Genomic DNA, 15,476 nt, shown 5'->3' with positions numbered 1-15,476 from the left:
GGTCCCTTCCCTCTTCGGCTTCGATCCCATTTTTAGGACGCAGTTTCCCCTCTCCTTTGACTCACCCCCTCTCCTTCCCTGAGGAGCCACCACCACCCCTGACACTTGATCTGAACCCATCATCCTCTAGGTGTGTGAGTCGTTGGAACCAGATGTTTAACTCCCAGAGTATTTTGCCCTGGTTACAGGTTGCCAAAAGCCTGGTTTGACCCTTAGTTGAAACTAGGGGAGCACAGAGGTAGTGTATAGCCTACAGACACCAGGATTCTGTTGAGATCAGCTACTTCCAGCCCTTATTTCTATTTGTCTTTGAATGAAAAAGCAGCCTATATTTCCTGGACCTGCTGACAGATCTCTAGGTAAGTCAGTTTGAAGCCCTGCTTGGCTTCTCAGTGTGCATCTTGCAATTTTATGCTCACACAGGCTAAAGTAAAACTTTCTTGCACTTCTGTGTTTGGCATTTACATCCTGTTTATGTAAATTCTTCAAACAGCTTGATTTGTAGTAGAGAAAAACAATTCTTGCTGTATCTTTTTGCCTTTTGAAGTGTCCATCCACTCTGGAAGAGGAGAACTTGTATGGAAATTAAGTAATTTGTCTAGATGTTTTTGTGAGATTTAACTTTGCAGTCTTCCAAGAGATTCTGGTCATGTCACTACCAAACCTCAGGCTGCAAGTTTTATGCACTCATTTTTCTGCTTTTGTCTTAAAATTTTGAGACTGATTGAAAGGACAGGGCTAGGTTAGAAATTGTGATTAAGATTTGGGAACTGTGCTGCTTGTGTGTATCACAGCCTTTGCCAAGTATGAGTAGACAACAATCCAACCTTGTATTCCATGATTCCACGGAATTATGGAATGATCTGAGCCACCAGGGTCTGGGAGGTGGTGGACTGGGTTTGATGGGACTGTTCTGCCAAGCAACTTGTGCTGTGCTGTACCATGGAAGCTGAAAGTGAACTACAAACTGGCTAATTTTGGTCTTATCAGAGCCTGCATGTTCAAATTTAAACTGTATGATAGGGTGGGGAAGGCTGGAAATGAGGTTGTGTCCCCAGCACTTGTCCTGTCTTAGTCCATGTAGCGTGTACTTGTTCTGAAAAACTTCCCAGGACAGCAACTGGCATTGCAGACTTGTCTTTGCAATGTGAAACACCCCAGGGCAGCTGTGAGCAACTTGGATTTCTCTGCCTGAAGCTCCCTGTGCAGCAGGGCTCTTGAGTAGAGCCTGAGAAGGTGACAGTCACATCCTGCTGGTCCATGGCCCCAGTAGTGCCTGGGAGCCTCTGTGGGACCCTGGGAGCCTCTCTGGGACCGTGGCACCTTCGTTACCACTTTGAGTTCACCCAGGTCCAATTCAGATGTCTCCTAAAGGCTTCTATCCAGAGTGGCTGGATGTCTGGTGCAGCAGCACCTGGGCACAGGGAGAGGGAAAAAAGCTGCCCAAGAAGGTTGGCAGTATGTGAGGAATACAAATGCTCCTGAAAATGCTTCCCATTTCATCTGAGTTATTCCTTTCTGTGCATTTGTATTAATTCTCCCTTCTTTTTTTTTTTTTTTGGCAGCTTGTTACCAAAATCTGGACATCTTAAGGCAAAAGCTTTCCCATGATTTTAGCAAACTGAGCCAGGTATGCCAAGGGAAGTTGTTTATTCAGGAGTGTCTTCCAGCAGGAAGCAAAGAACAGGAGCTAATATGCCTGTGGGAGGGGAAAAGAGCAGTCAGACACAGGGAAGACACCGTGTTATTGAGATCTTAAATTTGTAGTTATCAGTGCTTGAATAAAAGCACCACCAAAAATGTGTATCAGCTCCAGAGAATGGGGAGAGCCTGTGGCTCTGCTGGCCCTCCCCATGCAGGCTGGAAACAAAGCTGTGCGCAGAAGGGTGTGGAGTCACTGTGCTGGAATTGCAGTGTTGGTATAAAAGCAGCATGAGACTTTTTCAAACACTTTGCAATTTTAATGAACTAAGCCTCATCCTTGAGAGCTAGGCAGGCTGGGTTCTCATCTTGAAAAAGGGAAAACATAGATATTTGAACTTGCAATTTGAAAAGGAACCACCTGACAATGGTCACAGCTTCCTCAGTCTCTGCTCCCACCACATTCCCACAGATCTCATCAACTGGAAATTACTTGCTTAGTTTTGCAGCCCTCTGGGGGGGCACAGGGGTGTTTTATTCAAGTTTGGGTATTGTCAGTACATCAAGCCAAGTGCAAACTGAAGTTTGTCCTCCTTTACAGGACAGCAAAGGAGTCAAACAGATGTAAGGGAAGATGTTTCATGTGGTGTCTACTGGAAAGGTGTGAGAACCTGCAAGAAGGAGGCAGCAGAGCACAGCTGGTGCAGCTGAAGCACTCTGGCTAAGGGAGACACCATTAGTGTCCTGCAGGCTTTGGTTCTTTGGTCCAAATAACCAGGAAATTCTGGTGGGCTGAGGGAACTTCAGGCAGAAGCTTAAATCTTAAAACAAACATCTGAATCCCTAATGAGAGGCCTTTGCTGCTCTGCATCGTGGCCTTCAGACATGCAGGTTCTTCACACCTCTGGCTTGGGCTGGCGAGTGGGTGTTCCTCTGAAAGAAGTGTGGGAAAGTGTAAAATTCCTTTTCAAGGAGCTTGCCCCAGATTTGTGGCTGAGTGGTTAGAACCTAACTCCTTCTGACTGCACCCTGCTGGTCAAAGGGACCAGCTGCAGTGCTACAGCTATTTCTGATGGGATACAACTCTAAGGAGGAGAGTGGGGCTATGGGTAAGGGAGAATGTCTCTGTCCGTGCTGGCTTACAGGGCTAACTCTTCAGGAAGTGGACTCGGGTAGGAAGGATCTGTAGTGGTTTTTTCATTGTCTGTAATCAGCCACTGGATCCAGGGTGGTAAGCAGAAGATGCATGAGCTCTGATCCTTTAAAAGGCATGTCTACCCGGTGGTTTCCAGGGAGCCTTACGTTGCCCACTGTGACTTCCTGTGTCAGTCAGTTGCTTTTTCTGGACATTCTTACTGTCCTGCACTTTTACATTAACTTCGTTTTTAGCTGTGCTCTCAGCCTCCGGGGGCTTAGTAGATGGTGTCTGGGAAGAGGCTGCCCTATCAGGTGCATCCTGGGGTGCCCCCTTCTCAGAGGCACCACTTCCACCACTCACATTACGCAGCTTGTGCCACGTCAGCTTCTCCGTGTGGGTGACCCACTCCTTGACACAGTCTAGCACGATGGGGATGAGGCTCACCACCCCTCCGTAACGGTTCCTGGCTTCTTCACAGCTCAGGTGATTCACAACATCGTGGGGGTATCTGTGGGACAGAAGGAGGCAACTGGCAGAGTAGTCCCTGCAGTGCAACCCCCACAGCATCACTCTGACACTCCCTGGGGAGAGCGGAAAAGCACAACAGTCTCCTCCCCAAAACAAAAAGGCAGGGATAGGATTGCATCTTGAGAAGTGGGTCCTGCCAAACACTCCATCCCAAGAGCTGGTACAGACACTTGACCCACAGGAATCAGCTCCATGCAGAGTGGGAGGAGGAGGAAACTGCTGGAGCATGGCGTGGGACATCAGGGTCCCAACATGTGTGCAGTAAAATGAACAATAAACAAACAGACCTCCCTTTTTTTGGTGAATGGAGGCTGGCAATGTTTTCCCAACAGCTGGAATAGTAACCTGGGGGGTAGCACCTTGTACCCTCACTGAAGTCAGAAAGGTGGTGTAGCAAACATGGAGGACTCGGGTGGGAATATACATTCCCATGACAGTCACCTCACAGAAACTCAGGTGATGGAGGCACCCACCTAGCTCGGAGGAGGCTGAGGTCGTTGCTGTGGCTCAGGAGCAGTTTGCATCTCTCCAGAAGGTTGTTGGTTATGTTGTTGCCAGAGTGCACAGTTTCCAGCTGGTAGCAGAGCTTTCTGAGGTCATCACAGATGTTGAGGAACATGCTGAGGATACGCCTGTCTGTGGAGTTGTGACAGTAATGGTCCAGGTAGGACTGTACCTGTACAGGGAGGACAGTGGTGCATGTTAAATTACAAGTCACTTGTGCTGCAAAGCTGCCCAAGTTAGTGATGAGAAGCTGCTGCTTCTTGTGGCTCTGCAGCCATGAGCCACAAAGGAACCTGCAACACCCTGGCAGGTAGTGAGATCTCTAGAGCACGTCTGAGATGGTTGCTTCTCATTCCTTGTGCCTGAGAAAGGCTGGGGTGATGGATTTGCCTATCAGCACACCAGAGCGCCTTCCTCCCTCTTTGAAGAGGTGTAGGAGCATGGCAGCCAAACCCCCAGCTCTGCTGCAAGTGCTGCAGAACCAGGCTGAGCAGGAGGGGAGTTTTTCTGCCTGCCCTGAGCAAGGCACCCACTGCCACGGCTGCCCAGGCAGAGCAGGGTGGGAGAGGAGGGCAGCAACCAGCCTGGGACTGCTCTAGAGTGATGTGTTTGCACCACGTGTTCTTCCCAGTTCTTTATCTGGCACCTCTAGTTGTGACTGCAAACCAAACCCATTTAACCTAAATTGTCCTTACTAACCTGTCAGAGCAGGGATATTCCCTGTTTGCCTTGAGCATTTCTGTTGCTCAGAGTGAACAGCCTTGCATGACAAAACATTATGCCAAGAGATTAAGTGTCTTCTCCAAAGAAATTACAGGCACTTCAGCCATGAGTGGTCAGAATATAAAGCATTGAGGGGCTGGTTGGCAGTCGGGGCTGGACTCTAACACCTTCAGTGCTTTCTGTAAGATTTCAAGACAAGAATGAAGTAGCTGTTCCAACAGCAGAGCAGTTCCTGCATACAAAAAAGCCACGGGATGTGCTTGGGCAAATTCTCAGCAGGTTTGTAAGAAAAATAAAAAATGGCCCCTAAGGGTCCATTTCCACTACAGATTCCTCCTTCCACACTGTTTGCTGAGTGTTGTGTCCTTGTGCGTGGCAGGATTTTTTATTGCTGCTGTAAGCAGAAAGAGTCCTAAAGAGAATAGAGTTTTGGCCTGGATAGTCACCAGTGGGATAACAGGACTTCTGTTTGTCCACATAAACCACCGTTAATGCACCTGAGTGACCAAGATGGGGACCAGGACTAACAGGGGTTTGCACAGGCTGCCCAGCTCTGCATCAGGGAACTGCTGGTTCTGGAGCTGCAGGCAGGAGAGTTCACAGGCAGATCCTGTGCTGGGATGTCCTGGCCAGTGACTTCTGGGGGTGATAGGAATCTCTGGCTGAGGCAATGACTGAGGAGCTTGTCTCACAAGCCTGCTTGGGATCTGACATTGTGCCCTTCAGGAGCAGTTGCTGTTGCCTTTCACGCTCATTTCAACCTTTCCACCTCACTATGCTCTCCACCCTGAGAAATGTCAGCACCAGACACTCCAGAAGCTGCTGCATCCAGCTTTTAGAGGCTTAGAAATGCAGCCATGTTTCCATCTAGCTGCAGTGTAATTTTTTTCCCCTGTAGCTTCCATGTCTCCGTGCCAAGAAAGCTGGCAGGCAAGGCAGCTGCAGGCTGAGAGCACACACTTCTGCCTTTGTTGCTTTGCTTGTGCCCTCCCATGCAAAATTAAAAATAGGGTCAGGCTGATTCAGGAGAATGGTAGTGAAAGAAAATGGATGCCCAGTTTTGTCCCCAGGGAATTTCCTTGGTAGTGGTTCAGTTCCTGCATGACTGTTACCCGAATGTGCTGTACCTGTTTTCCCTGTTTTCCCCAGTAATTTGCTCTTTTCCCTCTCCCATTGTCCCCCTGGGATAACATGGTCGTCCCCCCAGGGCTCTCCCTGCTGGATTTGTCACCACCATGGATCAATGTAATTGCTGAAGGTTCCACCCCCACAACAAGCAACCCTTCCACCCCTGCTGAGGAGCAGAGCCCAAGCTTTCTCTTGCCAATATATCAGTGAAATATTGGCACTTTTTAAACCAGCATAAGGTTATTTGAAATCTCAGTGCCTATTTCTGGAAAAACATGGTTCAGTCTAATGTCCACCTCAGTCCTCCTCAATGTTCTGAGCAAAGTCCTTCTATCAGCCCTTAGAAAAGACAACCAGCCCTTCTGTGCCCTAATCCTAAGAACAGCTTGGCTTTCACTCTGGCTTTGGCATCCATCTGGGTTTTGTGCCTGAGTTCTACCGTCTCAAATCCACAATTCTAATTGTATTTAGATTCCTTTCCCCTCAGCTTGCAGGTGGTCTAAGTTCTTCGCACTACTTAAAACATCCCATGTTATAAAAATTCCAAGACAATTCACTTACCAGCCCAGAAAACCCCTTGGCCCACAGGGGACTTTCAGCCCTCAATCCATCATCCTCTCTCAGTAACACAGCCATTATTTTTAATAAGCACTATAGAAAGATACAGCAGCTCCAATACCAGGGGGAAGAGGCAAGCGGGCTGGTTACTACAAGTTAAGGATTACAGATTCCATGTGTGGCTGGGGAAGGAGGCTTGGTTTGATTGTTTTCTTGTACCCTGTATTTCTGGCTATGCCTCAGCAGCGGAATGATGGTATTAAACTAAATCATAAAGTGCTGCTCAACAGTAACATTCCTTCTCTGCAAATGGCAAAGGCCTAACAGAGGCACCCCTCTCCCTCCCTTCACCTTTTGCCACTGGTTTTGCACAGCTCTACACAAATCTTAGAGAGTTTTTATGCGTCTTCTCTTATTAAAAACAAACATTTATTCAGCCCTGAGCTGGACCCAGGTGGGTGGCAGCAGTGTGCTGGTCCCTGCTGGTGCTGGCAGGGAGCTTTGTGCTGGCTGCTTTGAGCTGGCTGCTTTGTACCTGGTCGATGCTTGCCACAGGTCTGAGCATGTCATGTGCGTTCTCTCGGGTGTGTTGCAGGGCTCCAATAAACGTGAACTGCTGCTGCAGGAAGAGCTTGTACTTCTGCTCTATGATCCTTAGAGCGGTCTTTACTTCATCCATGTTTCCACCCCTCCTGGATTTTGGGAGAGAAGGAGTGGAAGGAAGGCAGTTTTTTAGAAAGGGTGCAATTCTGCACATGTAACTCTATATTTCACCTGAGTTGGAACTGTGTAGTTAGTGGAAAACTTGAGGGGAAAAAGAAAAAAAGAGAGAGAGAAGATAGATTGTGTCAGAGCTTTGCAGTCCCAGAGCCCCAGACAGTAAGTCAATGAGGTAGTAACAATGCTGCAAAAAGAGGCAGAGAACTCAGAGGGGAGCACTGACAATCAGATGCCATAAACCCTAGTGGGTCTATTGTAAAGATAATGCGGCAATGCATCAAACGCACGGCTGAGAAGAGCCGGGGGAGCGGCAGCTTCTCTTAGCCGCTGTAAAACTAGTGCCCAAGCGGCTTCAACGCTCCGGCGCGACACGGAGCCAGCGCGGCAGGCAACGCGTGGTGCGGGGTTGGGGAGGCCGCGCTGGATCCCCCCCCGACCCTGCCCGCCCCAGATTTCAACCTTGCGCTGCCGGAGAAGCCCCCGCTTGAAGCCCCCCCGCCTCACCCCTCCCGCCCCGCCCGGTGCCAGGGCCCTGCGCTGCGGGAGAGCTCCCCCGGAGGCTCAGCGAGCCCCGCGCGTCCGTACCGGGTGTGCGGGCAGGGGCGGCCCCGCCGGAAGGGGCCGGTGCGGGCAGGGGCTGCGCGGCCTCCCCGCAGCTCCCGCACCTCCCGCCGCGCCGCCGTCGCCCCGGCAACCGCGCCGCCGTCACCCCGGCAACCGCGCCGCCGTCGCCCCGGCAACCGCAGAGCGGGGCGGGGGTTTTGCCGCGTCGCGGGGTGGTGACGTCACCCCTTAGCAACGCGCGCCGCGGCCGGGCCGGTTGCTAGGGGCGGCCATGGACGCCCCCGCCCGCCCGTGGCCGCCGCCGCTGGGCACCTACGCGGAGGAGCGGGAGCTCTTCCGGCTCCTGCAGGTGAACGAGCCGGGGCCACCGCGGGTACTGCTGCCCCTCGCCCTCTTTGGAGCGCGGGGGTGGCCCGGCGGGCCGGGGAAGGGGCGGGGAGGGACCCCCAGCACCCCCGGCCTGGTCCCGGGGGCAGCCCGGGGGGAGGCCCGAGCCCGGCACCGTGAGGAGCTGCTGCGGGAAGGGCCGGGCGGGCGTCCCCGCCGGAGGGCAGGTGCACGGGCCCGGGGCTTAATTAATTAGCTGATTTTAATACTAGCCCGCCCATGACGAGGGTTCACACGGGCCCTTTTTTTTTTTTTGCGGAAGAAAGTGGCAGCCCCTGGAAGAAAAGCGTTGGGTCCGCGCGAGGGGAGGAGGAGGAGGATGCGGTAACGCATCCGTCCCGGGAAAACCGGGCGGGAGGTTTTGCCCGGGCCGGGGGCTCCGCAGCCCCGTCCCCGGCGGGACCCGCGGGCAGCACGGCTCTGCCGTCCCCGGGCTGCGGGGGTCCCTGCCTCCGGGAAAGGCCTGGCGTGGTCTGGGAGTCCGGGAAAAAGCCCTTTTTTCGGAGCGCGGGGAGGTTTGTGCGAGGGACTGAACGCTCCGGTGCTGGTTCTGAGCGCCCGAGGTGAGATCCCGTTCCCACTGCTGGGCCGGTTGGTCACGGAGCCTTTTTACTTCCCCAAATCTCAGAGGAAAACACACAAATGCTCATTTTTCTTTCTTTTCTCCCCGCTGCCCCTTCCTTGTTTTATTTTCATGTAACTTCAAGGCCATTTAGCATCACCAGCGGCAGGATATTCGAGGGGTTTTTTTAAGGGAAACCTTGTGTTTTGCAGCCCAGGGGCATCGAGTGCAGCTGCAGCGCCTCGTGTTGCATAAATCGCTGGTGGGATTGACCCAGAGTTTGTTTTCTCATCGTGCTTCGGTTTTATTGCAGCAGCACAACTGCAGCCACACACCCGGCTCCCAATGACTGCTCTGAACTGAAACGTTGACAAAACCCACACACGGTGAAACCCAAACCCTGAGACCCAAACCCTGAACTTCCCCCAGAAATGAACAGAACTGCTGGTGGGAAATGAAACAGGAGAAAAGTGAGGGAGGGATGGAAATGCTGGCAGGATTTGGGCACCGAGTAGTGCAAGTATCAATCATTGCCAGCCTGAACAAGTTTGAATTGCAGATATTTGCTAGATTTTCTAGGTTTGTTATTTTTAAAGCTGATTGTTGTGCCCAGTTCAGATTATTTTCAGTTTCAATGTTGCTGCAAAGTCATAATTTTAAAATAACCTTCCAATTAAATAAAAACAACCCAATCACATTTTATGCTTTTATGGTGTGTGCTGCCCAGACCTTGAAGCATCAGAAGTGGCCCGTGAAGCAGTTTATACACAAAATGGAGTGTTTTAATTATCCTAATGAAGTGGAAAAGGAAAACAGGCCACTCCAATAAAAGGCAATCAGTTGGTTAGAATATAAAATTTTATGGAATGTAGAGACTTGATGGAATTTACTTGCAAATATTAAGGTGTTACGACTGATTTTTAGAACCAGATGTCCTATTTCTGTAGGTAATCACAGTTAGAGCATTAGTTGCTGGTTTATGTTTAGTTTTAAATACAGAATTCTTGGCTGTGCTGAAATGTCTTGTAGGAAAATCTGTGGAGTTGGTGCTTCTCAGTGTTATTCCTTCCTCTGCCTGTAAAGCTACAATCCTCACTGAAATCAGGGGCAGTTGAACTTGTCCTGCAGAGATACTGATTGGAGTTGGCTCTATTTTCAAAACTCCTTTTCTGGTTTTTATGTCAATGCTGAGTCAACCACTGCTGACACCTGCCTGCTCAGCCAAGCCTTTCTGGTGCTTGCATCATAAATAAGCTAAAGCAAAGAGATTGTTTTCCTTTTAATGGGCAATTTTCTGGCTCTGCTTTATTTCAATTCTTCAGCCTCTAAAATCGGTTTCATAATCTCAGTTTTTGTCTTTGAAAGGGGCCTTGAGAAAAACAAACAAGCATTTATAAACCCTTTCAGATGCTCATTGTAACATTGCTGTAAAAATAGAACGTATCGTGGCTGCCAAAGCTGTGTTAAATTTCCCTCTGACTCTGTCCTATTTATTTGCAGAACATGCTTAAAGAACTATTAATTCATAAGCCAAATGATCCCATTGAGTTTATGATAGACCATTTAAAGCAACACAACGATGATGGTAAGTGAAAACTGAAACATAAATAGTTCAATTCCTTATTTGTGAACAGCTGGTTGAAAGCTCTTCAGTTGGCAAATGATGGAGAAAAGTTTTCAGGCTGTGTCTGGATTGGGGGGGGGGGGGGAAGAAAAAGGTGAGCCTTTTGGAATAGTTATAGGTGAGATGCTTTTAGTTTATCTTTTTTTTTGTGGGTAATCTAATAAAAAATGCACTTTAACAGTTTATAACAATGAAACCCTCTAAGGGAATAACAAAGAGTTCTAGTGTATCAATTATTAATGCGTTCGGTGCCCCAGCTGATATTTCCTGTTGTCTTTAAGCTCGCTAATTACTCCTTTTGTCAGGTGTAAATTTGGTTTCCTATTCTACCTGGGCTGGCAGATTCTCTGTTTTTTTGATTAGTTCGTTACTAGCTGCTGTTAATGAGTTCCACTGCTCAGTGGCATCTCAGCTGAGGGAGCAGTGAGCAGTGCCTCCCTCTATGTGCAGCACAACCTGGTAAATTGAAGAGGAAGTCTCTCTTCTGCACAATAAAAGCATGTACACTCCATCAAATTATTTGATTTACAAACTGTTCACCCTTAGGCAGATTATATTTGGATATGCACAACTGAACTATAATTTTTGTTCTGCATGAGCTGTCAGGGATAGCTGGTGTCATGTGGCTTTGATGTTTCTTTAAAACCATAGTAAACCATTATGAAAGTTCTGCTGCAGCATCAAGGAAATCATTATCACCAGAGGTGCTGTGAGCTCTTGGTGGTTGGGATCAGATGGATGTTGATTGAAATGCTGCTAAATATATCTTTTTAAAAAAAGAAATCAAATCCTGCAAATTGTGTCCAGCCTTTTCCTGATGCAGGCAGCATGAGTAATCAGCCTGGTTTTATAGACCCATGGAAAAACATGTGGAAGGATTTCATGTGGTTTGATAGAATGCTGGTAACATTGCTTCACATTGAGCTAACATTTGTCCTTAAGCCCCACAGAATTATCTGAGCAGAACCAGGCAGGTTTCCATTCCATGACTTTGGTTCTTAGAGGCTAAAGATAGAACTACAGCAGCTACTTGTCAAAGGCAAAGCACTGACTGCTTTTGGGCTGGAAAAACCTCTTACAAAAGGGAAGGAACTCCAATTAAAATTAAAGCCTAAATGTTGTTTTAAGAATAAATTAGATAGCAAAGAATGTAACAAATCTGTAGCAGAGTTGATTTTACTTTTTGATCATGGTAGAAGGTGCTGACTATTTAGAGGAAAAAAAAACCCAACCCTTATTAGAGCCATCAGGAAAGTGATGAATTTTCATGATCTTGCCTTGCTAGACAGTTCTAGCCCTGGAGAAAATTTCAAACAGAGATGTATAGCAAAGCAGCATTGCATGTCCTCCAGGTGTGAAGCTAGAAAACCTTTTTAATTAATAATAGGATCTAAAGTAGTCTTAAAAACATGAACAGGTCTAATTATGATTGTAGCTTCCAGCTGTCTTAGATCTGTAGGTCAAATGTGTTGGTGCTTAAGACTGTGCTGTTCTGTCCTGTGCTCCTTCTCAGAACCTTAAAAGAACCTGTCAAGACTGAGAACTCTTTCCTATACAAAGATGCTTGTTTTCTCCATTGTATCTTGGATTGTGATGATGATGATAATAATACTAATGATAATAAGCTTTCAGGATCCAAGTGGCATTTCTGTGAGTTCTTCCTTTCCAGGAGCAGAAGTGTAAAGAAGAAAGGTAAAAAAAGTTCAGCAAGTGTTCATCACAAATGTGTTTTTCCTGTGTGACAAGGGGTTTCTCTTACAAGCCAAGCAAATGTTCTTGTGTTAATATTAGTTGTAGAATCTCGTGGACTTAAATGAAACTCAGTGAATCCAGGTATTATTTTGTGATACTCCAAGATTCGTTTTGTTATTAGTAAAATAATCCTCGAATGCTAAATCTTACCTTACTTGGAAGAGTCAGTCCTACAACATCCCATTAAGAATAAACATGTAATGGGATTTGTTCCTGAAGCAAAAAGGATTTTTCTACATTTTGCTGGCTTCATTTAGCTGCTGGGTTAGTCCTGCAGTATTAAATAATGACTCTGCTGCTTGGAGGGGTTAAACATGACACAGAGCAGTGTCCTGGTTGTGCCCTCGTGTCTTATGTTTTGGGAGACTGTTATAAGGAGCCTTACAAGTGTGCAAATGAGTAAATCAGTGAATTCCACTGCCCCATCTGCTGCCAGCCACTAAGCAGAGAGAAAACCAGATTTAGTACAAAGTGAGCATTTACAGTAGCCCTGGGCAATATTAAAGCATGATATGGTGTATATAATGGTATGTTTCGTTTTTTATCAAACGTTTGTCCAAGAAAGCTGTGTATTAAAGCTTCAATACCTAAGGGTTTTCTTGTGAATTTTAAATCATGCTCCTAGTTAAACCTCAAAAGGATCTGTGGATGGAAAGGTTTTTTGATTTTCTTTGAAGTGGTTTGAAGAAGTTGATTAGTGTTGGCACCCGAGCACTCTTTTATGACGCTGTTTATAAATAATTCCTAAGTACCGGGCTGGAGTTTCAAGGTGCTAGTTTAAAAAAAAAGACAAAAAAAAGACCCTAGGATTTAATCACATTACGTTTGAAAGAAATTAGGTGATAAAAACAGCTGATGTATCCTTTTAAAGTGTTTTTCTACATTGTGTACTAGTTCTGTTGCACTAGCAAGAAGCAATGAGGGAGGAGTTTTTTCTTAAACCTTCCAAGTCGGATGACTTTGTAAAGATGAATCTCTAATTTGGGTTTCATGTCTGTTTAAAAATTGCACCTGCCCAATAAGTGTAAGTGCATGGAAGGCCTCATAAAAATACAGTTCACATCCTTCCCTGTCTGCTGCCATCAGATACTTTATCTCCCTTAGTTATCGAGAGCTGAAGAGGTTTTTGGGTGAGAAGATCTCTGTTTTTTGACCAGTGTTGCTCCCAGTAATTCCTCATCGCTCCCTTCTGTCTATGGTCTATTTTTGGTTGGTTAGTTTGGTGTGGTTTTTTTTTTCCCCTGAGGTAGGGGGGGAAAAAACCCCATCAAATATGTTTATAAAAAATGGGAGCAGGATTTGTAACTGACTGTTTCATTGGGGTTACACTGCTATTATTCAATGCAATAGTGGGAATAGGAAGAAACTGGTTGGGCTTTTTGCTGCTCTTCATCTTGACATTCACATGTTCTTGTTTCATAGCTCCAAGAGTCTGTGTGCTGGGTCCACCTGCTTCAGGAAAAACTACAGTTGTAAGTATGTCACCTTCAGCCTTGGGGCACTGCACACTGACCTTTGAGCTTCCCACTGAGCTCAGCACTTGGGAAAATGTTGTTTTGAGAAATAATTTCCTGAATTGTTGAAGTGACAGAAGAGCACCAGCCCAAGTTGAGGGGTGACATTCCTAGGGGATGCACCTGGGTAACACACTGCAGGTTCATGGAAATGTTGCAGTGGGCGCTGCAAGAGCTCGCTCAATAGTGGCAGGATTCTGCCTGCCTTGCTTTCCCAGGTTGTTAGCAGACCTGATTAACAGGGGAGCAGTGCCATAACGAGGTGTTTGTGGAATTCCCATCTTCTGGATTGCTCCATTTGCATGGCCCAGTTGCCTGTTGTGCCTGCAGGTACCACTTGATTGAAAATGTCAGAGTTGTGCTTGAACCACAGAGACAAGTGCCCACAGGAGCTGCAGGGGATGGTGGTGTGCAGGCCAGGAAGGGTGGTGTGTGGGCCAGGAAGGGTGCTTTCTTCTCTCCAGTCCCTGTTAGAGTACAGTAGCTGAGAAATACTTTCTTCAAAGCTGTAGACTCTCAAACATCTTCATAAGAACCTGCTCCAAGTTACACTTACAGTTTACTGAAATGGAGGGCTAGGAAATTCTGTCTGTCTTTCTGCAGCTTTCTGGAAAAAAGCCTCATTTTCTTTCCAAATATTTTGACCTGTGGTTTGTTTTTTTTCCCTCTTCTTCCCTCAGGCAAGGTGGCTTTGTAAACATCTGGGTGCCATCCGTATCTCTCGGGAGACTTTGTTATCCAAGGGAATATCAGCGCTGGTAAAGGAAGCAAAGGCCTATAAAGAAAGAAATCAGGTGTGTAAGAGGGTTAGTGACAGGATTTCTCATGGCACAGAAAAGGAATTATGTGGCATTCCCATGATTTCCACTGCTCTGAGTTGAGCAGATCAGAGTACATGCTCATATGTCTGTGGTGGTTTGTAGGTTGGGGGGTGTGTGTGTGGGTACAGGGCCTTTCAGAGAAGAAGGGTAAACTCTGCTAGACAAGAAAACATCAACAAAAATGTATCAGGGCATGGACTGAGGGCAGGAGAGCAAGACAGTGGGAAGTAATGGAGGTCTTGGAACATTAACCTTAGACATGAGCAACAGAATTGAGAGAAGTCCAGATATGCACAACACAATTTAAAGACTGGTTCATTATGTCATTAAGCAAATCATCTTCTACTTGAGCATGTTTAGTAATTTCAATAAAATAAGCATTAATCTCTGAAGTCTCCTTCAGCACCAAATGCTCTGGAAAATACGCAAAGAACTTTTTTTGATCTGGCAGTGCTACTTAGTTGTGCATGATTTCTCTGTAGTGTCTACAAATAACTTGGTGCCTTAACTCAGGAGGAGTGTGACAATCCAGCCTGGCACTGAACACTAGAAGCTCACGAGCTGAGGCAACAGCAGCTGACTCAGGAAAACATTTCTTCTTGGGTTGATGTGCTTCACCCAACTCCAAGTACCCAGTTTGGTCGGGACAGGTTTTTAAACACATTCATGCTTCATTGTGGGCCTCACAGTTAATGTTCAAAGGAGTTGGTCCAAAGAACGTTCTTTCCAGATCATCACAGGATGAGTTGATCAATGTAATTGTGTTGTTATTTAAGGCTATTGACAAGTAGACTGGAGAAATATGTTGAAAGAACATCCAGAATGCACAGAAGCATCTTCTCTTTTCTCCCTCATTACCTATTTTCACAAAAATTGAAGCAACTTCTTATCTGTGAGAATTCCACACTAAATTTGATTGCAATTGGCCAACAGATTCTTAATTAGTTGAGTGATGGTGTGATACAAACATGATTTTTTTTTCCTTACAAAATTAGGCTGAAAATAGGGTAGTGTTTGTTACATTGAGTTAGTGAATGAAGTTTGGAGATGTCTGGAGTAATATACTTAAAGATGTGAGAGGAAAGGAAAGAGCTTATTGAGCTCACTGAACTTATTGGCAAGAAGATTTGCTTTTGCTGGGGTGATATACAATTATTCTTATCAAGAATATGTACTTTGAAATCTTTTTTCTAATTATTAAAGATTGTTTTGCTAGATTCATACATTGCAACGTAGAGGGGGAGAATTTAAAACAAAAATTCCCTTTGGTTTAATTACTGTAATTATTAACATATTTCAGACTATACAGATG

General features: G+C 46.6%; 2 protein-coding genes across 7 annotated transcripts in view; one reads left to right on the top strand and one right to left on the bottom strand.

The window, feature by feature from the left end:
• The first annotated feature begins 79 nt into the window (after positions 1 to 79).
• Positions 80 to 15,476, top strand: part of AK8 (adenylate kinase 8) — a 72,965-nt gene continuing 57,568 nt past the window's right edge. For 3 of the 6 annotated variants that reach the window (XM_051636898.1, XM_051636896.1, XM_051636892.1), the window contains exons 1-5: positions 7,771 to 7,853; positions 9,954 to 10,038; positions 11,710 to 11,769; positions 13,252 to 13,301; positions 14,024 to 14,137. In XM_051636898.1, the coding sequence (XP_051492858.1) occupies positions 7,776 to 7,853; positions 9,954 to 10,038; positions 11,710 to 11,769; positions 13,252 to 13,301; positions 14,024 to 14,137 (387 nt within the window). In that variant the 5' untranslated portion in view covers positions 7,771 to 7,775. Of the gene's footprint in view, positions 360 to 7,770; positions 7,854 to 9,953; positions 10,039 to 11,702; positions 11,770 to 13,251; positions 13,302 to 14,023; positions 14,138 to 15,476 lie in introns of those variants that run through there. The other 3 variants (XM_051636894.1, XM_051636893.1, XM_051636895.1) reach the window with 3 other exon arrangements.
• Positions 2,175 to 7,552, bottom strand: SPACA9 (sperm acrosome associated 9). Its single transcript, XM_051636899.1, has 4 exons — positions 7,526 to 7,552; positions 6,756 to 6,912; positions 3,781 to 3,983; positions 2,175 to 3,287 (listed from the first exon to the last, which is right to left on the bottom strand). Exons 2-4 carry the CDS (start codon positions 6,897 to 6,899, stop codon positions 2,903 to 2,905), a joined length of 732 nt encoding a protein of 243 aa, XP_051492859.1. The 5' UTR covers positions 6,900 to 6,912; positions 7,526 to 7,552; the 3' UTR covers positions 2,175 to 2,902.

This window comes from Apus apus, chromosome 19 (assembly GCF_020740795.1).
Source record: "Apus apus isolate bApuApu2 chromosome 19, bApuApu2.pri.cur, whole genome shotgun sequence".
Lineage (NCBI taxonomy): Eukaryota > Metazoa > Chordata > Aves > Apodiformes > Apodidae > Apus > Apus apus.
This window is presented reverse-complemented; position numbering and strand designations above follow the sequence as displayed.

Excerpts from the sequence above, each read along its gene's own strand:
- SPACA9 (XM_051636899.1), bottom strand. The coding sequence starts at position 6,899 with ATGGATGAAGTAAAGACCGCTCTAAGGATCATAGAGCAGAAGTACAAG. Across the intron at positions 3,984-6,755 it reads CTGTGGCAAGCATCGACCAG|GTACAGTCCTACCTGGACCA; the intron begins GTACAAAGCAGC and ends CTCCCTGTACAG. Across the intron at positions 3,288-3,780 it reads CTCAGCCTCCTCCGAGCTAG|ATACCCCCACGATGTTGTGA; the intron begins GTGGGTGCCTCC and ends TCTGTCCCACAG.